This window comes from Myxocyprinus asiaticus, chromosome 46 (assembly GCF_019703515.2).
Source record: "Myxocyprinus asiaticus isolate MX2 ecotype Aquarium Trade chromosome 46, UBuf_Myxa_2, whole genome shotgun sequence".
In the NCBI taxonomy this organism is placed as follows: domain Eukaryota; kingdom Metazoa; phylum Chordata; class Actinopteri; order Cypriniformes; family Catostomidae; genus Myxocyprinus; species Myxocyprinus asiaticus.
Genome location: NC_059389.1, coordinates 13,008,601 through 13,036,488, shown reverse-complemented (window position 1 = coordinate 13,036,488; position 27,888 = coordinate 13,008,601). Strand labels below are relative to the sequence as shown.

The window sequence follows — 27,888 nt, the reverse complement described above, 5'->3', positions numbered from 1 at the left end:
ATTATAATTATTTTAGATTATATTATTATAAATAATAATTAATCTAATTAATTTCTAAATAATAAAATATAAAAATGTACCTTTATTTGTATTTATTTTTAAATCTGGGGTGATTTTGTTAAGAATCTCAGACGCAAGGCAGTTTTCCCGCCTTTACTCCAATTTTTCTGTCAGTCACTTTCTTCAAACAAACGTGTCTATTACAGCCACACATGAAACATGGGTTTCTTGAAACAGTTAGACGTAGAAAACTTCAAGTCCTGGCGAGGAAAGCAAACTATTGGGCCATTTAAAAGATTTAATTGCATTATTGGCACTAATGGATCAGGTGAGTTCATAATTATTCTGATGAAGTTTTCCAAAATCTTTGACTAGCTTGCTAGCTCAAACTTAATCGAATAAATGATCAAATCGAATGATTAATTTCGACAAATAACTGGTCATTATCTGTCTATTACTTATGTATTACGTGTCATATTTTTTTTCGCTTGTGCCTATCTTCGAAGGCAAGTCAAATGTCATGGATGCTCTTGGATTCGTGATGGGAGAGAGGGCGGCAAATCTCCGCGTCAAACATACCAAAGATCTCATCCACGGTGCTCACATCGGAATACCTGTGTCCACCTCTGCCAGTGTTACCATGATCTATTGTGGTGACAACAATGAGGAAATGATCTTTAGTAGAACCATCTCAGGTGGGTGTGATTGATCTCATATGATACATTTCACTTTTTGAGACATTTTTGCAGTTACTTTTTACATTTGCAATTGACAAACTATGGACAAGTGGAACTAAGTAAAACAAAAAAAAAGTGTTCAAATGCTTTTGTCTTAATTTTGAACATTATATCTATTGTTTTATCATTTAAAGCCTAACAAACTTCTTGATGTGAAATGTTTAGCTCAAAAAGTGATCTTATGCAATGACATTAATGCATTTTCAGTTTGGTTTAAATGTTCAAATTCTTTTTGGGGTAGCTGTATGAACTGATATGAATGGATATTATATAATCAGGCTGTTTTCTGTTGGTGTGGTTCACTTTTTCTCAGCCCTTACGTCACTCCCGGTTCATTCACTCATCTACTGCCAATCTTTTTTCAGAATTTTATTTAAGGCATTTCACAGATGATGTCTTAGCTGGACTCCACTGAATCATTGGTTGAAGCTTTTAATAAATCTTGTACTTTTACACTTGATAATGTCGGTCCGCTCAAGCCAAGGAGAGTTAAGTGTGTTTCAACATAGACATATATGTCTATGTGTTTCACAGCCTTGGTTAAATGACATCACCCGCACTCTCAGACAAGAGTGCAGAAAAGCTGAGCGCAAGTGGAAAGGAGACAAGCTTCAAGTCTCTTATGATATTTTAAAGGAGTGTTTAACAAACTATCAGAGAGCTGTAAAATAAGCTAAAGCCATGTTTTCCTCTACATTAATCTCTGATAACTCAAATCGACCAAAAGTTTTGTTCAAAACGATTTATTCTGTTTTAAACCCAACTAAAAATGCTTTTCTGGATGCCACCCAAGAGAACTGTGAAACATTTTTAAACTTATTTACTCACAAAATTGAGCAAATTAAAGGTGCGAATGTACCCTCACAATTTGATCAACCATTAATTCCTTCCCCGTCCAGCTCCCTGACTCACTTTGAACCAGTTACGTCAGCACAGTTAGCAGATGTAGTCCAGTTACAAGGTGGACATTCTTTCTCCATGCCTTCTTAAAGAAGTTTTTATGACTATCACTTCCAGTGTGACAGCTATAATTAACAGCTCATTAGCAAGTGGAGTTGTTCCAAGTAGTTTTAAACATACAATTCTACATCCAGGATCTGGAAATACACAACAATTACAGACCAATCTCCAAACTGCCTTTTATTTCCAAGATTTTGGAGAGAGTTGTTTCTTCGCAGCTCTACTCCTATCTAAATACATTTAACATTTTAGATACATTTCAGTCTGATTTCAGACCCTTGCACAGCACTGAATCTGCATTGTTGAAAGTCACTGATGATATTTTACTCTCCATGGATTCAGGTTAACCTGTCCTCTTAGTTTTATTAGATCTCAGTGCCGCGTTTGACACAATTGACCATAATATTCTCCTCGATCTTCTAGAATGTATGGTTGGCATCCAGGGGATGACCCTCCAGTGGTTTTCCTCCTATCTAATAGAAAGGACGTTCTCTGTGAATTTAGGTAATTTTTCTTCTACTTTGGCTCAGTTACAGTGTGGTGTCCCTCAAGGGTCAATCTTAGGACCCTTGTTATTTTCACTGTATGTGCTTCCTCTGAGCTCTATTTTTCAGAAGTACAGCATATCTTATCACTGTTGTGCGGACGATTCACAGTTTTATTTCCCAGTGAGTGTAGACAAGAATTGTTCATCTGAGAACGGCCTTAATTGCTTCAAAGATATTAAACATTGGCTGGCAAACAATTTCTTACAATTAAATGAAATCAAATCCAAAGTTCTGATTTAAGATTCGTCCATGTCCTACTTACCTGGCCTGGTTGCCCAGTTAGGTCCTCTGTCGTCGAATGTACAAGATCATGTGAGGAGTCTTGGAATGATTTTAGAATGATCATTACTTTTCAATCAGCAGATCAGTGCTGTTGTCAAGGGCAGCTTTTTCCACCTGAGATCTATCGCTAAAATAAAAAATGTATTTCCCATAAAGGCTTGGAAATTGTGATCCACTCACTTATTTCATCAAAGTTAGACTATTGCAACTCATAGTACATTGGTCTGCCCCAAACTGCGTTATCCCACCCACAGCTTGTTCAAAACGCGGCAGCTAGGCGTTTAACAGGGTCAAGAAAGAGGGATCACATTTCCCCGGTTTTAACATCTCTACACTGGCTTCCAGTGAAATTCAGGGTTGATTTTAAAATTCAGATTTTTGTCTACAAGGCACTAACTGGTCTCACGCCCCAATATTATCAGTGACCTTCTACACCCTTACTCCCCAACCAGAGCACTTAGGTCTTCTGATCAACTTCTATTGAATGTTCCTCATTGCCGCTATAGATCTAAGGGTGACCGTGCCTTTTCTGTGATAGGTCCTAATCTATGGAATAGTCTACCTTTCCATGTGAGGTCAGCTTCATCATTAGCCATTTTTAAATCTTCTATAAAAACATATTTTTATTCTGTGGCTTTTGAATAGATCATTGAATAGGTTGAAATGGGTTAATACATGATGTTGTATTTAAATATTTGTATTTATTTTATTATGTTTTATATAAATCAATCTGTTTTTATATATTTTGTTTGTTTGAGCTGTAAAGCACTTTGGGTCAACTTCTGTTGTTTTTAAATGTGCTCTATGTTTGACTTGACTTAACTTGACTTACAGGGGAATCATCTGAATATCGTGTGAATGGTAAAAAGCTCACTTTGGCGAAGTACACTGGAGAGCTGGAGAAGATAGGCATTGTGGTGAAAGCAAAAAATTGTCTGGTGTATCAGGTAGGTTTTAGTCCTGCTGGTCTAAGTAATAAATTAATCAACATATGCAAAAAACCTTGTTGTAATAACTGCAAAGAACCAAAAATAATGGAGGCCTCAGTGTCACTCACATGCAGAATATTTTGCATATTCTGAGGAGTTTTATTGTGAAGTATCCCACACCATAGGACATCAGCCATGAAGGATGGAGTATTATTTGTCAGCCTTATGGTTAATTGTTATTATTATGGAATAACTTGCATGTCAGGGTGCTGTGGAGTCTATTGCCATGATGAATCCCAAAGATCGAACAAAGATGTTTGAACGTATCAGCAACTCCCGAGAGCTGAGCAATGAGTATGATGCCAAACTGGCAGCCCTGCTCAAAGCCAAAGAGGACACCCAGTTCCACTTTAACAGGAAGAAGGCAGCTACAGCTGAGAAGAAGCAAGTTTTTAAAGATAAGACTGAGGTATTACACTTTCTGCTTTCTGCAATTTGGTCATATGTTTATTAGCAGAACAGATCTTACACTAAACATCTTCATGAGAACACATGTCCACATGATGTGTTTGTCTCCATCTTGTTAGGCAGAAAAGTATCAGGCGCTGGTGGATGAACTCAGAGAACGCAAACTTCAGTTGACCCTCTTTCAACTCTTCCACAATGAGAAAGCCATTGAAGCACAGTCAGATACACTGAGGGAGAAACAAGAGGCTGCGGCTCAGCAGAAGAGCAACCTGGACGTCTGGGAACAAACCGTGAAGGCTCAGAAGAAAGAATACGGTCGTCTGAATCGAGCGCTTCAGCAGCTGGAAAAAGAGATCAGGTGCGATGCAAACAGTCTCTGCCACTGACTGCAAAAATCAGTGGGGAAATCTTTACAGGGCTCCCCACAGTCATAGAAAACTTGGAAATATTAGGTAATTTGTTTTCCAGACCTGGAAAAGTCATGCAAATTAATAGAATATTAAACAAATATGAAAAGTATAGAATTTCTATAGTTAATTGTTTAATAGTTTACCCAAAAATGAAAATTCTCTTGCCATCCCTGATTTCTTTCTTCTGCAGTACACAAATGAATATTTTTAGAAGAATATCTTTGCTCTTTTGGTCCATACAATGCAAGTGAATGGGTGCCAAAATTTGGAAGCTCCAAAAATCACAACAAGTCAGCATAAAAGTAAACCATATGACTCCAGTGGTTTAATCAATGTCTTCAGAATTTATTTGATATGGGTAGGTGAGAAACAAGTCAATATTTAAGTCCATTTTTACTATAAATTCTCCTCCCTGCTCAGGCAATCTCCACTTTAACTTTCACTCACTCATTCTTCTTCTTGTCTTTTTGATCTTCATGCAAATTTCTAGCAAAAATTGACTTAAATATTGGTGTGTTTCTTACCCACACCACCTATCATATCACTTCTGAAGATATGGATTTGACCACTTGAGTCATATGGATTACTTTTATGCTGCCTTAATGTACTTTTTGAAGCGTCAATATTTTGGCACCCATTCACTTGCATTGTGAGGACCTACAGAGCTGAGATATTCTTATAAAAACATTAATTTGTGTTCTGCAGAGAAAGAAAGTCATACACATCTGGGATGGCATGAGGGTGAATAAATGTAATGTACACTTTTTTGTAACGCTATGACAAAACGGTGTTTGTGAGCAAATAGTTTTTCTGAATTTGTTTTTTCCAGTGAATCCTTTAAACTGATTCACAAGTTGGTCTGGCTGATTTATTAGCAAAGAATGCTATCTAAATCTAAATTGCTTTTTAAAATTCTTATCCGGTTGTGCATTCTGTTTTAATGCATTTACTTTAAAAGGATCGTTCACCCACAAATGAAAATTCTTTCATCATTTACTCACTTTCATGCCGTCCTAGATGTGTATGACTTTCTTTCTTTTGCTGAACTCAAACAAATATTTTTAGAAAAATATCTCAGTTCTGTATGTCCTTTCAATGCAGGTGAATGGTGACCAGACCTTTGAAGCTCCAAAAATCACAAAAGGCAGCATAAAATAATCCACATGACTCCAGTGGTTTAATATGTGTCTTCTGAAGCAATGTAACAGTCACGTGCCGTGGGCTTTGAGACTGGGCAAGCAGATTTTTAAAACACATTTGTTGAAGGTTCATTGTCTGGGTAATGAAGGAGTCAGGAGGCAGCGAACTGTCAACGTGAATATGTTTATTACTCTTCAGCGTCCTTCATAAAACATAAACAAAAAGTCACTCAATGGCCAAGTAGTCACACACACAAATGAGTAAAGGCTTCTATCGAGCACACACAGGTACAGTCTCTCCCTCTGGTCTCTCTCTCTGTCACTCTGATGCTTTGTGCGCCTTTTCATGTCTCCCTCCGCCACCACTACAACAAGAAACAGGTGTTAGAGATAATGACAACCCAGGTGACGAGCCTTACCGCTCTCTCTCCTGCAGACAGACACACGACCACACCCCCATAACCACAACATTATTAAACGCTGTGCTCAAAACACATTATACGGGTGAGTGTAATGTCATGGAGATGTTATAGATGCAAATTGTTGCCTTAGAACCCACCAGTCAGTGGAAACAGTTATATCACAGTGGCAAACTTCATGACCAAATTGTTTTAAATTCAGGACAGTAATATTGTTCATATCACACAAATTGATTAGTATAGATTGTATAGATTGTCATATATTGAGCCGAGCCTGTTTTTGTCCATTAAATCATACAATGAACCATAGTGCCAGAAGAGCTTGTTTTGACATACAACAAAAAGAAAAGATTGCCAGTTACTAGTTTCAACATCATAGGCCAACATCAAGTCTTCCCACAGTTCAGGACCACTGGAATGGACAGCAGCAATTAACTAATCTGACCACCGAAGACAAAAGTCTTAACCTGAATGAACAAGGCAAATGTAACGTAGACACGACAGTCTACATTCCTTAATATATATTTTTTAAACAGACACTGCGCCCTAACGTTAGAACTATATAACGGACATAACACAAGAAGGACATGATTTCCAGATCACCACTTCATAGCTTTAAACAATGACCTAGTATCTATGACCTAGTATCAATAACATCGATTTTTAATAAATATATTAACTTACCTTTACTTGAACACAAAATCCATGCATCTCTCCTTGCGAATGAACATCTGTGTCGCTTTGTTGTAAAAGTCTCCCACTTGTTGAAGTTTCGATAGCCTCTTTTTCTCGATTTTTAATTGAAATTAACTTTGCCAAATCTGCTTAGGTCGTCGATGCTTACACTATATCCATTTTAGCGCTTAATAATGCATTAGTTATGTGAACTTGGAACGTGTTGACACAAAACTAAAATCTAGCCTATCAGATAGCATGACTGAAGGAAGGAGCTTCTGATTGACCTACTCATTTTGGTAAGCATGCTTACCTTGGCCATTTGTAGCAGGCGTGATACAATTTGAATTAATGTACAGTGTTGAATGAAATGGTGGTAAACAATGGAATCAGTTAACATAAAGTGCTCATACCTGATGGTGGCGCCAAAGCTAATAAATGAATAACTGAGCTGGTCAACTGAGATGAAAGATGACGAATTTAAGTGAAAACAGTAGTTTATATTAACAATTATATTAAAATATTTCATAGTGTCTTTTTTCTTTTCACCCTTCTGTCAGGTAAGCACTGCTTACCTTGCTTATATGGACAGCATGTCCCTGCAATGTAATCACTTTGGGTGAAAAACAGATCAAAATTTTAATCATTTTTTACTATAAATCTCCACTTTAACTTTGGAATGTGAAAGTGAAAGTGGAGATTTATAGGAAAAAAGGACTTAAATATTGATCTTTTTCTCACCCACACTTGTCATATCGCTTCAGAAGACATGGATTTAACCACTGAGTCATATGGATTACTTTTATGCTGCCTTGATGTGATTTTTGTTGCTTCAGAGTTTTGACTACCATTCACTTGCATTGAATGGACATACAGAGCTGAAATGTTGTTCCAAAAATCTTTGTTTGTGTTCTGCAGAAGAAAGTCATTCACATCTGGGATGGCAATGAGTAAATGATGAGGGAATTTTCATTTTTGGGTGAACTATCCCTTTAAGGACAGAAAAATAAATGTAAAAAATAAATGTTTTAATTGTTCACGTTCTAGATCCCAGGAGCAGATTCGAAATCAGCAGAGACCTCAGTACATCAAAGCTAAAGTGAACACCTCCCACCATGAGCATAAAGTAGAGGAGGCTAGTCGAATGCTTCAGAAGAACCAGAGTCAGCAGGCCAAGAAGGAGCAGGAGCTGGAGGAGCTGAGGAGTGAGTTAGCTGAGCTGGAGAGAGCCTGGAGGGTCAGTGAGAGACAGATGAAGGAGGAGGAGGCTCAAAGAGGAACTGGAGTGCAGCTAGAGGAGGCCCAGGTAAAACAGAGAGAATAATATAGTATTTGGTGAACATTCTCTCTTTAAAGACAACATGAAACGACGGATAATGCATTTCACAACTTCTTTCTATGCACAGCTGTAAATTTCCATCAATTGATTTAAAAAAAAATACTTATCCAGTAATCACAAACACATGGAAAACTCATGGAAATATCATGGAAAAGCCAGTTGGTCAAAAGATGTGGGAATTCTGTCAGATAAAAGATTATGAAAACAAACATTGTTTGTAGAATAACATGCAGTTGTGTACAATAAGACCAGGGACATTCTGGGAAGTAAAAAGGGTCTCGTTTGATTTAATGATGACTATATTATACAAACCACTGTTTGTACTGTTGTAGGCGGAGCAGTATAAGGAGCTCAAAGAGCTGGCCAGGAAAAAGGGAGCCGTTTTAAGCCAGAACGCAGAGAAGCTGCACTGGGAGGTGAAGGCTGACAGCGAGAAGCTTCAGTTTGACCTCAGAAGGAAGACTGAGATACAGGTGGGTTTTTTTCTGTATGGGTAAAACAGAAGGCAGCTGCCCAGCTGTTTTGTTTTGCTGTATTTTAGAGATGGCCAGGCAAATATTTAATGACTACAGCTCTTGTTTGCAGATTAATATTAAACATGCTCAAGGTCGGCTTGAAGATTTCAACAAAAGGGCAGAAAAGCTGGAAGAGTATGCCAACACTTCTACGTACGTCACTCTCTTTCATCCTTCCTCTTGAGTGTATATTGCCTCTTATTTCTAACAAAAACTCAGAGCTAAAATATCTGAATCTGTGATTTGTATTAGGGATATTGTTTGAGTGTGTTTTCATTTTCATATTCATATTAATTTTAAAATTCTTATTAATGTCTTATATTTTTATGGGTTTGTTCACCTAAAAATGAAAATGTTATCATATTTTACTCACCCTCATTATGTTCATACGAAACCCGTGTGACTTTCTTTCTTCCGTGGAACACGTGAGCTTTGTTAAGAGTTTGTTACTCATGTTTACTGCAGAAAAGCCCTGGAGGAGCAACGAGAGCAGGAGGAGCATCTGGCGGAAGAGCTGGAGAGAGGCCGTGTGCGATCGGAGGAGGTGAACCAGGAACTTGCGCGGGTGCTGACCGAGCTTCAGAACGCTCGTTTGGACAGCCAGGAGAACCGACGACAGCAGAAACGAGATGAAGTCCTGGAAAGCCTCAGGAGACTCTACCCTGATATGGTGGTACTGTAACACTTGTACAATTTTACATAGCCCCCTAATGCCACTAGGGCAGATTAGAGCTTATTAACTGTTATTTGTTATTTGTCAATGGATTGATTTTTTTTTAGTATTTCAACACAAAATGAAACAAATGTCACTTTAAACAGAATTAGGTCAAAATGTCAGAAAAATATTTACCTTATTATAGAATATATATATATATATATATATATATATATATATATATATATATATATATATATATTTTTTTTTTTTTTTTTTTTTTAGCTTACTAGCATACAACACTTTCTGTATTTGCAGTATATAGTGTGTATACTGTGCACAGTATGCACACAAATAGGCATATTTTCTGTCTTCTTACAATATCCGGATGACTTACTAAATTTGCCAAAACTAATCTTTTTTAGGACATTTTTACACATAATTATGCGCACTTTATCGCTTACTATTTTAAAAAAAATAGTAGGCAGTATACAGTGTGTAGTATTCAGGTAGCAGTAAGGTAGAATTCCATTCTAAACATAACCAGTGTATCATGTTCGATCAGCATGTGCTATACATTTTATGACCAGTATGGGGAACACAATGAAAATCTCTGCTGTTCATGATTTCTTGACTCTTTTCAGTATGGCCGTCTGGTTGACTTGTGCCAGCCCATCCACAAAAAATATCAGCTCGCTGTCACCAAGGTGTTTGGCAAGAACATGAACGCTATTGTTGTTACGACTGCCAAAGTGGCTCATGATTGCATCAGATTTCTGAAAGAGGAGAGAGCTGAACCAGAGACATTTCTCCCTATTGACTATATAGATGTGAGTAAAATGACACTAATTGCCAAATATAATTTTTTAATGCTTTTTATTTCTTTATTTCTTTAATTTTCCATTCTGAGTTTAATATAGAGAGCTTGAACTGCTTGATGCTTGAACTTATTTGACATTGCTTGCTATATGGTAGCCACACTGAAGAAAAAAACAATTTATATATCTGTAGTAGGGCTGTGCCAATACTATCAAATATCGATATGTCGTGATACTTATATTGTGATACAATATTGTATTGATACTTTAGATTCCTGTATCGATATTTTTAATCAACTATTTGTGTATTCATATAATGTCCAACAGTTCAATAAAGACTAAGTAAATTCAGAGTGGCATTTCTCTATGAGGTGCGAGAGAGACTGAAACCGACCCTTTTTCTCTTGCGGACACGCTGGTCTTCTCTCATGCGTTTGGCACTAGGGCCGTGTAAAAATATACATTTTCTGACTAACTGCAGTTTTCATTTTATTATATCGATACAGATTCTTAAAATCCCAAAACCGATCTTTTACTCTTGGCGCAGCCCTTTACAATGAGAGAATATCACTCGCAGACAAGACTTAAAATGTCTGTAATTAGCCACTGCCTGGTAATATTTCAGATTTCACTCACCAGTTCAGCACTGAGTTCAGCATCCTTTTACTGTGTGCTAAGAGTAAAGTTTGGTTTGCCTTGTAATCCAAAGAATAGATCCACATAATCCATTTGTCATTGATAATGTTTCTTATAATTCCCTCTTTGGTCTTAATAGATGTTGATAAAAAAATATAAAAAAATAAACATTTAATTCTAATCGGACATGGCACTGATACTGTAAACAAGCCATACGACTCCATTTGCGTTAAAGTCCCTGTCCTTAAAGAGACAGTACCTGGTTTTAGCACGTGTTCTCAACCTGGTCTCATAGTGAAAACATGATTCTATATATGTTTTTGCAAAACTTGTTATACGTGTTTCCAGGTACAATTCCCTGCAGTTTCCAGGTGAAATGAACACTAGATGCACTACAACAACTGTTTGTTTTCTCTACTTTCACTCAAATCATGACTTCAGTGGCTGATTATGGCTTTATTTACACTTATATTTCTCTCTGTTACTAAGACCCTACTATGTGTAATGAACTGGCCATGGAGACGGTGTTAGGATCCATGTGCAGGAAGTTTATTAAAGTACACAAGCAAACAATCCAAATCGGCAGGCAAATAGAGGTAGTTGTTAAGCAGGCTGTATAATCCAATAAACCAAAAAGACAGTCCAACAAGGCAAAAAAACAAAGGGGTATCCAAAAGGCAGTAAATCCAGGAAAACAGGCAATTGTCATAACAAGAGAACAGTCAGCAATGGCAATGGAAAAACACTTGGTAAGGCAGGATAAACTGGCAATACTTCACAATGAACAATGGAACAGCATGGTATTTATACATAGTTCAAAACAGGAAGTCACCAAAGAAGAAACAGTACAGTATTCAGATAGCGGTATATAAAGAGTTCATATTCAGGAGAGGGCTCCCTCTGGTGGTTGGTAGGAGGGGTAACAACCTCGGATGTTACACTATATTATGATATGGAGACACTTTTACTCTAACGCATAATTTGAAAAATTATACATTTTAACGCTTGTATTACAGACCCACCTGCATATATATATTTATTCCCATATGATTAGCTTGCACGGTAGCGCTCCTCAAAGAGCATTGGACTTCGGACTCGGAGGACCACAGTTCAAAACCAGACAACAACCCAAGCTGACACGTGATACAACAGAGACATAGAAGCGACAATATTTGCTTTTCATTTAGCTTCAGCATTTTAAAGCACTGTAGGTTAAGGTTTGGTGTTGGTAAAGGGTAAGGATATCTGTTTTGTTAAACTCTCATTTCTCTTTTCGGACACTATTGGTTAAGTATAGGGTAAAGTTTAAATTTAGGGCAGTACGGTTTATTAAAACGTCCATCTAAAATTCACCTTAAAACCTTGTCTGATTACAACCTCATTTTGCTCGGTTTTGGCTCCCCCTGCTGGACATTTCACTTGAAGAGTGCAGCAAAACGTTTTATCAAGCACGTAATTTCAGTTTTGCAAAAACGTTGCAATGCTCACGTAAATTTCAAAAACACACACACAACACAAATATACAGTATACAATGTATGTATATATAACCAACGATCCAATGTTATCGATACAAAACTTAAATAACGATATAGACATTTTTTTTAAGATTCACCTTTATTTTAATTCTCTCATGTCAGCCATGTATGTACGCATTTCCGTCAGGCGTTGAAACAACCTTATTACATTAATTTCACTTGATGAGCACTAAATTCACTTTTCATGTGGAACAAGGAAGTGCACAGGGTCTGTGAAGCCAAATTGCGCTCTGCTATCAGTGCGTGCGTGTCAACTGGGCTTCCCGCGAAACGCGAGCTCCAGACCAGTGACAGGATCAGTGCGAGCACATCAACCTGGCGCTCCTTAAAATGCGAGCTCTCGTGACAAACGCAGAGCAGCTCACATGCGCGATTCATTCAGGCTTCCATCGATATCGTTGCGCATGCGACCCATTTGAATTTTACATGAGAATTTGCTATTTAAAAGTACCATGGAGCAGTTCAACCATCATGTGAAATGTCTTGACAACACCGACATTCTGAACAGCACAAATGAGGGAAAGAGAAATCACCTGCTGCCCAGCACTAGCATCAGTTATAAGACTTTACACATCTACACATCAACACCCTTACTAACATTTATCCTGGTTAACTATAACAGAATTTTTCATTACAACTGTGGAAGTTGCAGATAGCTGGAAACAAGTCATGGGTATGTAAGTACTTTGAATTGGATTAAACTGAATAATAATCTGTAATCAAACGATTGATGATCACTTGTGTGTGACGTTATTTTTTATATTATTATCTGTGTAATTTTTGTCAACATCTGAAGTACCTTATTTTGTTGTAGATGTCCCAATGTGGATACTAAATTTGCACTTTTCAGAGAGCTCAATAAAATATTCAAATTATATATTGGTTGCATTTGAGGGCAAAAAGTTTTTAATTAATTGTGTAAAATAGGCACATGATATCGGATTATCGATTGCAGGGCCCTGAATCGAATCAAATCGTATCGCGCCAGACTTTAAAGTATCGGCAAATGTCGGATCGCAGGCCAAGAGAATTGATATAAGATCGTATCATGATGAAATGTCCGATTTACACCCCTAATATATATATATATATATATATATATATATATATATATATATATATATATATATATAATTAATGCATTAATCGCATGCAATTAATTAAAAAAGTTTCATGCTTTAATTTTTGTTGTAATACAGCATAAACACTTGTTGGGAGGGCGGAACCTTTGTAATGTGTCCGCCCGGAGTCATTACAGTGACGGACACACCACAACAGTGCTGTCAGTGATAAAATTATGGAGAAAGGACCTTTTAGCGCTATTATTTGATGTAACAAGCCCAGATAGGACTTGTGATAGAAATCAAGTATTATCAGCGTATTTTAATTACCACTGAAGCACGGCAAGTCTTAACTATCACTCCGCTTTTCCTGTGGAGTTCAAAGCAGCACTTGACGCTGGCGCTGATGCTGTGACGCAGCTCATGATTGCTGTATCAAAGTGGAAGCCACAGTCTACTGGCAGATTAATATTGTGGAGGATGAGAGTTTAAAAGATTTAATGCCCTTTTCAATGAACACAACCTATATGGACTAAAGCCATCTTTACACAGCAAAGGTGGAACAGAAGCTGCATCTGAAGTGGTAATTAGGTGTATTTTCACAGAGCAGGAATAAATGCATTTACACAGCAGTTGCAAATGCATAAATAATGTTATGAGATGAATATTTTAAATGTAGAATTATGAATATAGAAATATGAAATGAATGAATACTCAACCTATGGGGACTAATTCTTTCAATAAGTCAACCTTACAGTTAGACTTTGTGAAACATTTACTGTTACTTGAATAGGTGATAGTACATTTCTATCTTTACATTGTGGAAGACTTTGTTTGGAAAATGTTAATAAAGCATTATATTGTTACATATTGTTTTCTTTTCTTTCCTAAGATGGAAATAAATGCATTTTGACAGGAAAAGAATTATATATGGTGCCAAATTTCAGCATTTTCAAAATCTTTGATTATTTGTGATTAACTACAAAAAATATACGATTAATGGCGATTACAAATTTTAATCGACTGACAGCCCTAATATACAGTTGAAGTCAGAAGTTTACATACACCTTAGCCAAACACATTTAAACTCAGTTTTTCATAATTCCTGACATTTAATCTTAGAAAACATTCCCTGTCTTAGGTCAGTTAGGATCACTACTTTATTTTAAGAATGTGAAATGTCAGAATAATATTAGAGAGAATTATTTATTTCAGCTTTTATTTATTTCATCACATTCCCAGTAAGTCAGAAGTTTACATGCACTTACATGTTAATATTTGGTAGCATTGCCTTTAAATTGTTTAACTTGGGTCAAACGTTTTGGGTAGCCTTCCACAAGCTTCTCACAATAAGTTGCTGGATTTTGGCCCATTCCTTCAGACAGCACTGGTGTAACCGAGTCAGGTTTATAGGCCTCCTTGCTCGCACACACTTTTTCAGTTCTGCACACAAATTTTCTATCAGATTGAGGTCAGGGCTTTGTGATGGCCACTCCAATACCTTGACTTTATTGTCCTTAAGCCATTTTGCCACAAATTTGGAGGTATGCTTGGGGTCATTGTCCATTTGAAAGACCCATTTGTAACCAAGCTTTAACTTCCTGGCTGATGTCTTGAGATGTTGCTTCAATATATCCACATAATTTTGTGTCCTCATGATGCCATCTATTTTGTGAAGTGCACCGGTCCCTCCTGCAGCAAAGCACCCCCACAACATGATGCTGCCACCCCCATGCTTCACGGTTGGGTTGGTGTTCTTCGGCTTGCAAGCCTCACCCTTTTTCCTCAAAACATAACAATGGTCATTATGGCCAAAAAGTTAATTTTTTGTTTCATTAGACCAGAGGAAATTTCTCCAAAAAGTAAGATCTCTGTCCCCATGTGCACTTGCAAACTGTAGTCTGGCTTTTTATGGAGGTTTTGGAGCAGTGGATTCTTCCTTGCTGAGCAGCCTTTTGGGTTATGTCGATAGGACTCGTTTTACTGTGGATATAGATACTTGTCTACCTGTTTCCTACAGCTTCTTCACAAGGTCCTTTGCTGTTGTTCTGGGATTGATTTGCACTTTTCACTCCAAACTATGTTCATCTCTAGGAGACAGAATGCATCTCCTTCCTGAGCAGTATGATGGCTGCATGGTCCCATGATGTTTATACTTGTGTACTATTGTTTGTACAGATGAACGTAGTAACTTCGGGCATTTGGAAATTGCTCCCAAGGATGAACCAGACTTGTGGAGGTCCACAATTTTTTTTATGAGGTCTTGGCTGATTTCTTTTGATTTTCCCATGATGTCAAGCAAAGAGGTGCTGAGTTTGAAGGTAGGCCTTAAAATAAATCCACAGGTACACCTCAAATTCAGTACACATCCTATCAGAAGATAATTGTCTAATTGTCTCTTGACATCATTTTCTGGAATTTTCCAAGCTGCTTAAAGGCACAGTTAACTTAGTGTATGTAAACTTCTGACCCACTGGAATTGTGATATAGTCAATTAAAAGTGAAACAATCTGTCTGTAAACAATTGTTGGAAAAATTACTCATGTCATGCACAAAGTAGATGTCCTAAACGACTTGCCAAAACTATAGTTTGCTAATATGAAATCTGTGGAGTGGTTAAAATATTTGTTTTAATGACTTCAACCTAAGTGTATGTAAACTTCTGACTTCAACTATATATATATATATACACACACACACACACACATGCAATTTTTGTCATCATATTTATTGATGGAGTACATTACATTTGTATACTTTAAAAGCTAAAACGTGACCAGAGTGATGAAAAACTAGTGATAAAAACATAAGCTGAGAGAGAATTTCTTTCAGATGTAAGCAAAATGGATTTAACTAAAATGAAATATACCAATATGAATTGGAATGAAATTGAAAGCATGTGAATCATAAGAAAATCGAACCATGATATTGTGATGTATCGCAATATATCGAATTGTGACATATGTATCGTGATACGTATCGTATCGTGAGGTGGCTGACAATACCCAGCCCTAATCTGTAGTGTTTTCTACTAAATGCTGTTTTTGCAGCGGGAGGAGAATTGTTCTTAACCTCATACTAAACAAAACAATGCTGTTTTTATAGCGGTGCAGGGCTGCTCCTGAATAGAGGTGCAGGAATCACTCTGCCAAATGGCTTTTCATATGGTCAAAAATAACCAAAGGAAACACAGAAGATTGATCTAGCATAGCTTCCTATCAAATGTAATGTAAATGACTAATGTTTAACATTATAAATTGTTTTTTGCCTTATATGCATCAGGTGCGCCCCCTGAACGAGCGTCTAAGGGAAGTGCGGACAGCCAAGATGGTGGTTGATGTGGTTCAGTGTGCTCAGAATGCCCCTCAGCTGAAGAGAGTGGTGCAGTATGTGTGCGGGAACTCCCTGGTCTGTGAGACTCTAAGAGACGCCCGACACATCGCCTTTGATGGCCCAGAGCGCCATCAGGTGAGTGCAAGCATCTGCATGACATAAGATCATCATTTTAGAGCAATGACGTTGAACAGAATGCTTATGTGAACAGGGGTTTTTTATTGTATACATTTATGCCTTTATGTAAATATCTTTGCCGGTAAATGTAAAAATGTCTTGGCTGGATAGACGGTGGCTCTTGATGGAACCTTGTTCCGCAAGTCTGGGGTGATCTCAGGGGGCTCTGTGGACCTGCGCAGTAAAGCTCGGCGCTGGGAGGAGAAGGACATGAACACACTAAGGGAGCAAAAGGAGAAGCTGGCATCTGAGCTGCGTGTAAGTGTCAAAGAGCGCCAATAGACCCATAGATATTCAGTTTGGACTTAAAATCCACAATTAAAAATGTATGGATCAGTGCATTAAAAAACAAAATATCAAACCAAGTTGCATTTATTTTAAAGAAAGATAGCACAAACACACGTTTTAAGCAAAACATTAAAAAAAAAAAGAAGTTTGGCTTGTTAGGTTATAAATTCTAAAAGAGTAGATGCAAAAGTATTGTCCCTAATTAAGACAAAAAGTATTTGCATATTTTATATTCCTTTAAAAGTGTGTAAAGCAACAAAAAACTGCCAATCTGATTTATTTGATGTTTAATACACAGGTATGTGGAGCAGGATTTTGGACCAGTACAATTTAAATGTAGCATGAAGCGACAGAATTAGAAACCAAGTGACCATTACAATTTCAAGTCATGTGTCACGGTCACAGTTGGCTGGGGCAAAAACTCAGATTAACATGGAAGAGATTTGAAGAGATTCCTATCGTTTGATTTATTGCGTCACGCCTAGTTCAGCCACAGTGTTAGTGTTTTGTTATGTGCAGTATGGCCTGAATGTATGTTGATATACTGTATGTGTAGAATCTGATGAAGCTGAGACGTAAGGAGGTGGAGCTGAAGCAAATCAGGGCTCAGTCTCAGGGAATCCAGACTCGCCTTAAATACTCTAACTCAGAACTGGACTCCATACGCAAGAAGAACATCCCAGCTATTCAGGCTGCAAGTCACAAACACTGTTTCTCGTTCTTTTTCTCTCTTTTTAATCTCAATCCTTTACATTTAAACAATTGTTGTGAACCATAACTTGGTGTGTAAGTGTGTGTGTGTGTGTGTGTGTGTGTGTGTAAACTACAGGAGATTTCCAAACTTGGGAGTGAGCTCTCTAACCTTGAAGCTCAGATTGAGATACAGACCGAGAGTGTTGAACTAAAAGACAATGAGATGAAGGCCATCAGAGACAAAATCCATCAGGTCATTTGATTTTCATTGTCTACGTTTATATGGAGATCAGAAAGCGGTTTATTGCAGGAAAGTGGGTTATTGTGGGAAAGCAGCCTTCCGGTTTACATGCACTGTATAAACGCTGTACTTTTTACTTCCGTATACATGCGGCTCAGTCAGTAAGAAGCTTTCTGCACAGCAACGTTATTTCCCTGTGACGCTTGTGTAAATAACAAACATGGTATCTGAGGAAGAGTTTGTTATTTTATTGTTGTTTTTGGTTTTTAGTTTCCTTAACTTTCTGTCACAACCTGCAGCAGAATTGCTGCAATAGTGGGGTTTCCCTCTTACGTCAAACTCTAGGATTCCCCCAACGTACCAGCGCATAAACAGTATGCGAACATGAGGGACAGTCGATATTTTACATTGTTGTGTATAAATGGCTATAGTTTATAGTATATGTATTTTTCCCACTACTCCCAGAAATGTTGAATTCTTTCCACTGTGTTCACTTGTTGTTAGGCTCCATCGAATGAAATTTCTTATTCAGTCTGTTCATGCACATGCGCACTCTTCAAACACCCATCAGAACGGTGCTTATGTGTTTACATGGCCACATTAAGCCACGTTCTCTAGGAGAAACCTAGGTGTGTTAAACCACTTTGTGATGTAAGAAAATCGTCTTTCTTCAAAACCCTGGAATAAAATGTGTTCTTAAGTGCATATAAACTTGGTAACTGTAACATTTTCCCTTAATGGTAACCACAGTCAAGGAAAACCTTTCTAACCATTCTCTCTACCTTTAATATAGTTTGATTATCTCTTTGGTGGATTGATCTCTCCTGCAGATAGAGGATGTTGTGTTTGCAGACTTTTGTGCAGATATCGGTGTTGCAAACATCCGTGAATACGAACATGATTATCTAAGACTGCAACAGGATTTTGAGAAGAAGCGGTGAGACCTGCACAAATACATGCTGCCCATGTTAATTATCTATACCAGGAACTAATTGATAACAGCTAATTAACTTAATTGCCTTTGTACAATATGTAAAGGATAATGTACAGTTAGAGTTTATTAAAAATAAACTCTAACAAGATGATCAGGAAGCATCAGGGTTTTGTGTTATCCTGAAGCGATTTATTTTGACTCACTTTTCTCACTTATTACATAGCTATTTTTTTTTTTCTCCCAATTTGGAATGCCCAATTCCCAATGTACTCTTAAGTCCTCGTGGTCACGTAGTGATTCGCCTCAATCCAGGTGGTGGAGGACGAATCTCAATTGCCTCCGTGTCTGAGACCGTCAACCCGTGCATCTTATCACGTGGCTTGTTGAGCGCGTTGCCACGGAGATATAGCGCGTGTGGAGGCTTCACACCATCCACTGCGGCATCCACGCTCAACTCACCACGCGCCCCACCGAGAACTAACCACATTATAGCGACCACGAGGAGGTTACCCCATGTGACTCTACCCTCCCTAGCAATCGGGCCAATTTGGTTGCTTAGGAGACCTGGCTGGAGTAACTCAGCACGCCTTGGGATTTGAACTAGTGAACTAGCGAACTCCAGGGGTGGTAGTCAGCGTCTTTTACCACTGAGCTAACCAGGCCCCCAACTATTACATAGCTGCTTAAAAAACTATGAAAAAATATACATCAGGTATTGACTTGAAATTAAATTATTGTATTATGTTAGACCACAGATTGCTATGAGAGTAATGAAATTAGCACAGTGTATTTAGCGCTCAGTAAAAAACCCCACAAATATTTGACCAGAGATTGACGTGATTTACCAAGAAGAATCAATAATTCCAGAGAGAAGTGTAATACAGCATGAAATATGCTATGAACTAAATCTTGCTAATTAAATGTCCTGAATGTTCAGCCTGCAGTTTGAGTCCCAGCGTACCCGTCTCAGTACCCAGCTGGAGTATGAGCAGGCCCAGCTGGAGAAACATATTAAACAGATGAAGAAGATTGAAGAGACCATCCAAAAAGAGGAGAGCAGCATTTTCAGCCAGAAAGAGGCAAACTGACTCACTCCACTTTTATATTCCACAAAGTTCTGTGTCCTGGTTATTTTACTTAGACTGATGTTGCAAGTTCAAGGTTCAAACCTGTATGAGTTTCTTTCTTCTGTGGAACACAAAAGGAGATGTTAGCCTCAGTCACCTTTCACTTTAATTGTATGGAAGAAAAAAGTAATACAGGCTTAGAACGACATTAGGGAGAGTAAATAATGACAGAATGTAGATTTTTGGGTGAACTGTCCCTTTAAGTATTGAAGTCTATTCTTCACTTCTCCACAAGGAGGAGGACAGACTTATGATAGCTGAGGAGGAGACTCAGTCTAAACTCATAGAACTAAACAACAAACTAGTGGGAAAGACAACTTCGGTTAATGATGCAAAGGCTGAGCTTGACAATAAAGTTAAAGGCCTCCAGGAGAGAAGCAGGTGAGTCTCAGAACATGATACAGGTCCCTTACAGAAAAATCAGGGAATTTAATACTTTTTAAATGCTTTCCAGGCCTAAAAAAGTATCTCAAAAATCTCAAAATCTCAATAATCATTGAACTATCTTTAATGAATATACATTTTTGTAGTTAAGCTCTGCGATAAAATATGTCATCGCTGGATATTGCTTTGTATAGAGCAAAACTTGATTCATTAGTGAATCGGTCTGAATTTGAATGATTTCCTAAAATACTTAATCAAAAATCAGAAACTAATGGAAAGGTCATGGAAAAGTAATGGAAATGCATTGGTCAAAAAGTGTGGGAACCCTGATTAAAATGAATAGTTGATCTGATAAATGATGCTTAAAAGATTTCAACGTTTCACAGCATGTCACTCAGCAGCAGTATACATTTTATATCTTTATTGGCTGTTTCTGCAGGGTGCTGGTGAAGCTTCAGAAGGAAATGATCAGCACTGAGACGGCCCTAGAACAGCTCAGACTGTGCAAACACAACATGCTGCTGGGCTGTAAAATAGAGGCCCTACCATTGAGACTGCTGTCAGGTGCATTGGATGACATCAGTGACATACAGGTACAGACAGACAACCAAGTTTAACTTGAAAGAAAGCAGCACAGATTGTTCCCTTATAGCTGAAGTGTGTAATTTCTGCACCACTTACATCACCAAATGGAATTGCAAATCTAATCACTGATTCCATAAAATTCACCCTGTCTTTTTTGGTTGTACAAACAGATTGTACCACCCTAAACTCATGCCATTGGTTGAGCCAGTGTTGATTGGGCTGGATGGGCTGATCAAACAAACAGAGTAATGTTTTGATAGGAGCACAGAGCCAATATGTTACACTTTTGGGTGAAATCAACCCACAAATGGCTTACTTAGATTTCTCTCCATATTAAGCTGATACAATAGAGAATTTTATCATCAAAAAAATTACATCAACTTTAAAGGTGCTGCAGGCAATTTCAGCTGTGTTGCTAACTTCCAGCATGTACTTTGATTGTATAGATATAGAAAATTTTGTTCTTTTGATAGCTAATCTTTGCTGTAATTATGTCTCAACTGCAGCTGGACTCTGAATCTCAAAGCATCAGCACACTGGACATTTATGAACGAGAGGCACAGATAGTGTTTGATTATTCAGCACTGGACAGGGGCCTTAAGGTAAAAACATGTACTTACAGCAGTCTCACTCAGAGCTAACAATGCTTGATCTGCTTTTCATTGCAGTACATCGGGTATGTCAGTAAAATGGACTGATATGTGTTGCAGTTAAGTTCTACTTTATTAGTATGTTACTCTTCTGCAGTACCTTAGTTGTATGTGTGAGTGTGTGTAGGCCCTGACTGAAGAGAGTGAAGTGCAGGCTGAGTTAGAGAAACTCAAAGAAGGTGTCTCCTCTCTGGAGTGTATGATCATGGTGTCAAGAGCTCCCAACCTGAAAGCACTAGAAAAGATGAAAGAAGTGAAGGACAGCTTCCGCGAAGTTATGGATGGTACAGGACAAATGCACACACATATCGTCTTTTTATACCCCTAAAACTACCCTTTTTTGCAGTTTTCAATTTTAACTAAGACATTAGTTTGCTATTATTTACAAAAGTAGTAAAACCAAAGCCACACACGTATGTTTACCAAACTAAATTAATGGGGAATCACCATAGACTTATTTAGTTTTTAAATGAAACTAATTGTAATACTAAAGACAACTCCAAACCATAAAATAAAAAACTTTTCCCTTTGGGGATATCTCCAGATGGAGGTTTTGTCAGATCAGCTAACTTATTGGACATTTTTTAACAGTTTTGTTCCTGAAGTATGGTTAGGTTCAAATATACTCATCATCACAATATCATCTTACACTTCATCATTTTATCATTTCCATTTGTTTTAAAGTTTTTTCTGTGTAACCTGTCATTCTTAGTCACATGAAACATTCCATTGATCATGTCTGTGTGTCATTACCCCTCCATACTCTGTGGATCAGCATTTGAGACCAGCACACAAACCACTAAGAAATGCTGTCAGGAGTTTGAGCAGGTGAAGGCCAAACGCTTCCATCTGTTTAGCCAGTGCTTTGAACAAGTGTCTGTCATCATCGACCAGATCTACAAAAAACTCTGCAGGAACGCCAGTGCACAGGTCAGGCTTTCTGTAGGGTTCATTTAATTCTTAAAGGGATAGTTCACCTAAAAATGCTAATTCTCCCTCATGTTGTTAAACCTGCATGACTTTTGCTTCTGTGAAACAAATGGAGATGTTAGGCAGAATGCTAGCCTCAGTCACTACTTAAATTCATTGGATCTTTTTTTCACACAATGAAATTTAATTTGACTGAAGCTGTCATTCTGCCTAACATCTCCTTTTGTGTTCCACAGTAGAAAGAAAGTTATACATACGATATGACATGAGGGTGAGTAAATAATGACAGAACTATCATTTTTGGTTGAACTATACCTTTCATTCGGTTGAATTATAAATTCATTCACTCACTCATACACTCAATCAGTCAATCACTCACTCACTTACGCATTAATTCACTCACTCAATCATTCACTCAATTGTTTTGTTGTTGTTGTTGTTTTATGAACAATGTACACATATCTAGGCCATCCTCAGTGCTGAGAATCCAAATGAGCCCTATCTGGATGGCATCAATTATAACTGTGTGGCTCCTGGTAAAAGATTCATGGCTATGGACAATTTATCAGGAGGAGAAAAGTCCATTGCTGCTCTTGCTCTGGTCTTTGCCATTCACAGGTGAAAAATTTAACATAAACCCATATAGAGACTTACTGTAAATACAGACGTAACTGATGTGGGTGAAAAATCAATACATTTTCAATCAAAGTAAATACAACAGACTGAAACAATGTGTAGATTTCAGGAGAAGCAGCTGTATTATTTTGTTTAATCTTAGCTTTCGACCAGCTCCATTCTTTGTGCTTGATGAGGTGGATGCTGCCCTGGACAACACAAACATCGGCAAGGTACACTGTAAAAAATTATAAATAGTAATTGTTACCTCAATGATCTATTTCTACTTGATCTTAGCTTAAACTTTTGTTGTTGTAACATAATGTACTTTAGGGAGGTTGAGTCGATCATGTAAAATATTTTTTAATAAACCCAGTTAAGCTAGATGTTACCACACAAATAAATTTTTTAGGTTACCTGAAAAAGAATATTTTTTTCTGTGCAAGACCAGCCTTACCACCGCAATGCCCCTTCTAGGGTCAGAAATGAACAAGGACTCAGGGAAAAAAATGTCACCTAAAGTGATCAAAATGCCCCCAAAACTTTCAATGTGGGTGGCAAGAAAATGTTCGTGTTATTACGTTGTTCCTTCATGTATTTGTTTGTAACATATGATTAATGATATGATATTCTCTGCCTAGGTATACATGTGTTATATAACATTAGATCTAATTATTCAGATGATAAAGGATGACATAATGCATATTTTATATGGTTATAAAAAATATGCCCTCATAAAGGTAATAAAATGTCACTTTGGCTACGTCCATATTAATCCGGATTAGAGGTCAACCGATAGTGGATTTTACCGATAGCTAAGTTGGGCAGTACCTGCCGATAACGATTAATCAACCGATAGTTTTTAAAATTGATTTGAATGAAAAAATAACACTCAAAATAGTGCTGAACTTTATTACAAAAATAAACAGTACTGACTGAACCATGAAAATGTATTGTACTTTTAAAAATGAAATAAATATCAATATATATGAACTAATATTCAAATTTTAAAGTCAGCTGATTTTTAAATTGACATTGTTTCCTTGGTCCACAAGAGGGCGCAATAAATACATAAACCATTAAGCACCATTATATAATTGCATAGAACAATCCTATACTGGCTGTTAAAAAAGAGCATTTCATTTTCAACCAATGTGCATAAAATAAATAAATAAAAAGTTTTAGTTGGTACATATTCTCAAATGTTAATTCAAAAGTAAAATGAGGGGGGAAAACACTTCAATAGACAGTTCACATGGTTTTACACTTGCACTGATTCCTACTACTACAGACTCAAGCTTCATAAGAACAGCGAAATACCACACTGTTTTTTATTCAGTACAGTTGTATGTAGAGTAGCAATATTCACAGATAGCAGTGGTATTCGGCTGAACTCAGTGCTGAAGCGGCTCAGAATATGAGCCCAGGCCAGGGGCTGTTCAAACAGACGGAACACAACAGACTGGAACTAAATGCAAGGATCTCGAGACACATGTTTCCAAGTTGAACATCTTTCCTAACAAAACATTTAAACAACTCATTGCTTAATGTGAGAAATGCTTATAAGAGAGCAAGACACAACGGCCAAAGACCTCCACCAACTGTAAGTGGCTTTTCACACCAAACGCTTTTGCAACCATCCATTTGTTTTTCTATGTAAACGCATGCTAGATGAACGTCTTCGTTTCCCTTTGTTTTTGTTTATTCAGCGTCTCGTGCAGGAGCACTGTTTTTTTAGATGATGTGTCTAATTAAAAATAACTTTAAAAGCATATTGAGACACCTGCTTTCTGTTAAACTGTATTTATTGCACTGTATCTAGCCTTTTTTAGCGCAAGAATGTGATCGATCTGAAGTCATCGTATTACAGTGAGGATAATTTTTTTTTATTGAAATCAGATGCGTTTCTGATTTGTTTATACGTTTCTCTTGGCTACATGAAGATATTGATTTGCTTTCTCACGTCACTAGTGTTAAATATGCAACTTAGCTGGCTAATGAATGCATAAACGTGACCAGCTGGATATAAACTTATGCAAATAGATGGTAATAGATGGTAACAATCATGACATTTAACCGTTGTGTGACCTTCGAGACATTTTTGTCTTTTTCATTTTAGTTTTTTCGATCATTTTGGCTGTGTTAATTCTAATGGTATAAATTTTGCCAAAGGTGTGTATTTTCTGGGGAATTTTGATATTTCAACCTCAGTTCCTATAATACATCTATAATACACTGTGTACACAAAATAGTTTCACTCAGGACCTTAAGGATAAAAATTTACACATTTAAACCCATTAAAACTGCAATATTTGATCCCAGTGCCTTTAAAGCATAAAGTCATGAATTCTATGATATTATGCTTTCATTCCAGTGCACTGGCTTCAAAATGTAATTGTTTTTATATTTTCCACCAGATGGCGCCATTTTTCTCATGTTTAGCCTATGGAGCAAATACATGCTTTTTTCCTATTTTCTGTTTGCTGTATTATAGAGCACTGCAGGCCAATTGAATAAATGATGCAGCTAAAATTGTGTGGGTGTGTTGATATGGATGTCAGAGTGTGTTTTGTATGTGTGTATTGAGAAATTTGTGTGTGTGGGTGTGTAAAATACAACAGTGGCATTATGTAAACAAACTGTTATTTAAAGGGTTAAAATCCTGAAAATGAATGAATATTTGGTAGTTATGATCAGGACTGATTTTGGTTAAAAAATCGAAGTCAGTGAAAGTGGAAAATAATATTCATATATAATATTTTTATGGCAGTTTTTTGATGCGGACATTTTTGTCCTCTAAGGTCCTGAGTGTGAAGGTTTTTTTTTTTTTTTTTTTTAAATTTGACACTGCACAAAAAATAATGCATCAAAATCAATGTTGTTGCTAATCATTGACATATCCCAGACTGTGATAATTCCCCCCCCCCCCCCAAAAAAAAATTCTCTTGAACATTTAGTATATGGAAAATAATTCTTTTTGTTTGTTTGTTTGTTTTTTTCATAAAAAACAACAGTGGCATTATATAAACAAACTTGCATTTAAAGGGTTCAAATCCTGAAAATGAATGAATATTTGGTAGTTATGATCAGGACTTTCAATGAGTTAATTAACTCATTGAAAGTGGAAAATAATATTAATATATAATATTATGGCCATTTTTTGACATGGATTTTTGTCCTCTAAGGACCTCTGAGTAACTTTTTTAAATTGACACACAAAGGTTAAACATTTGGGTAGGACTTGCATGTATTTCTGTCACATTGTTCTAACCGCATGAGGTTAGCTTTAATGTTAGTGTCCTCTCAGCCTTGTCGGTAAACATACTGCTGTTCTCTACTAATACAGCATCTAGTCAACAAATTAATTACTTTATAATGATATGACAGCATGTACTTTAGTGTACTGCATACATACCTTTTCGTTGTTGATGTTTTAAATCTGCATCTGAAGTGTTCTGCTCCATGCAGAGTGTAATCTCATGTGTCAAAGCAAACACCACAAGGCATCAGTGAAGTGATATTTCGCCTCTAGAGGCCGCTTTTATACTGTATAACGGCAGCGGACCCTTCCCAGCCGCAAAACCGATATATCGGTCGACCTCTAATCCAAATACATCTGAAAGCTGCATTTTCATTTCCAAAACGCTCTCAGTCCACACTGCTGTTTTGCATTTGCCAAAAGAGTTTGCCAAAAGTTGCTCGTCAACTAAACATATGAATACTCTTAAATCCTCTTAAATTGCTGTTCCATGTACGGTCTGAAACGCAATTGTCCTCAGGTTCTGTTGCTGGACAGCTATTCCGAGGAAACGTCCCATTGCCTTTGATGGAATGGAATGTGAAGGTTGTACAAAGTAACACTTATCTTTAACAATGCTGTCAAAGTGAACAACAAAACCGCTACAACATGGGCCGCCATCTTGATTGTTTGGGGTTGAATGGATCACATGACTGTGTCACATGACAACAAATGTGTCATAGTTTTCAGATATCTCAGTTTTCCCTGTCCACACTACAACGCAAAGACGGCACTTTCAAATGTATCCACTTGGATAAATCGCTGTCAAAAACACCATCTCAGTGTGGACGAAAGGCCAAAACGTAGAGAAAAAGATGCGTTTTCAAATAAATGTATTAGTGTGGACGTGGACTTAAGATCAAATCTAGGGGGCAAATATTGACCCCTAATGGAAAAGTTCATTTCTGAAACTGCTCTCAAGTTTCAACCACATCTGTTATTTTTATATTCTCTTTAAGTATGTAAGGAGAATCATGTTGTCTGTTTCCATGCAGGTTACAGGATTTTTCCGTGAGATGTCCAGAGAGAGCAGCCAAATCATTGTCATCTCTCTAAAAGATGAGTTCTACTCACGGGCAGATGCTCTGCTTGGGGTTTACTCAATGGTACACACATAAACACATTTTAACTGTGTCTTATTACCCAAGCGAAATATAAAAGTCTTTCAAATTTTGGAGGCCTTTTAATTCATTTGTTCAGATCTTCCCTCATTCTTTCTTTCCATGCAACTCTTTCCATTATCCTCACAGTTTGATGAATGCATGTTCAGCCGTCTTCTCACCTTGGACCTAACCCCTTATCCACTGAACAAAGACAACGGCACAGATCGAGAGAAGGAGAAATTATAATGTTATCGGATACAATTTTCATTATTGTTAAATGTTAAAAAACAATTTAAAATGTTCCAAATATTATTTCATTATGTAACTTAACTACCTAAAGAGATTTCATTAGATTTCATCAGTTCTTAAAACTAAGAGGTTTAGGCAGTTTTTAAAAGCTACA

At 37.2% G+C, this 27,888-nt stretch overlaps 1 protein-coding gene across 1 annotated transcript; it reads left to right on the top strand.

Moving 5' to 3' along the window:
* Positions 1 to 219: 219 nt before the first annotated feature.
* smc1b (structural maintenance of chromosomes 1B) lies at positions 220 to 27,888 on the top strand. Its single transcript, XM_051689809.1, has 25 exons — positions 220 to 328; positions 507 to 695; positions 3,362 to 3,474; positions 3,722 to 3,925; positions 4,044 to 4,282; positions 7,615 to 7,873; positions 8,239 to 8,379; positions 8,492 to 8,574; positions 8,887 to 9,094; positions 9,721 to 9,906; positions 16,410 to 16,595; positions 16,749 to 16,895; positions 17,482 to 17,619; positions 17,755 to 17,871; positions 18,690 to 18,796; positions 19,731 to 19,872; positions 20,156 to 20,301; positions 20,744 to 20,897; positions 21,396 to 21,491; positions 21,667 to 21,823; positions 22,315 to 22,469; positions 22,936 to 23,087; positions 23,248 to 23,317; positions 27,378 to 27,488; positions 27,633 to 27,888. Exons 1-25 carry the CDS (start codon positions 220 to 222, stop codon positions 27,729 to 27,731), a joined length of 3,708 nt encoding a protein of 1,235 aa, XP_051545769.1. The 3' UTR covers positions 27,732 to 27,888.

Bases quoted from the DNA above. Each gene is read 5' to 3' on its own strand.
- smc1b (XM_051689809.1), top strand. From the start codon at position 220: ATGGGTTTCTTGAAACAGTTAGACGTAGAAAACTTCAAGTCCTGGCGA. The intron at 16,896-17,481 runs GTAAGTGTCAAA...CTGTATGTGTAG, and splicing joins AGCTGGCATCTGAGCTGCGT to AATCTGATGAAGCTGAGACG. The intron at 23,318-27,377 runs GTACACTGTAAA...GTTTCCATGCAG, and splicing joins ACAACACAAACATCGGCAAG to GTTACAGGATTTTTCCGTGA.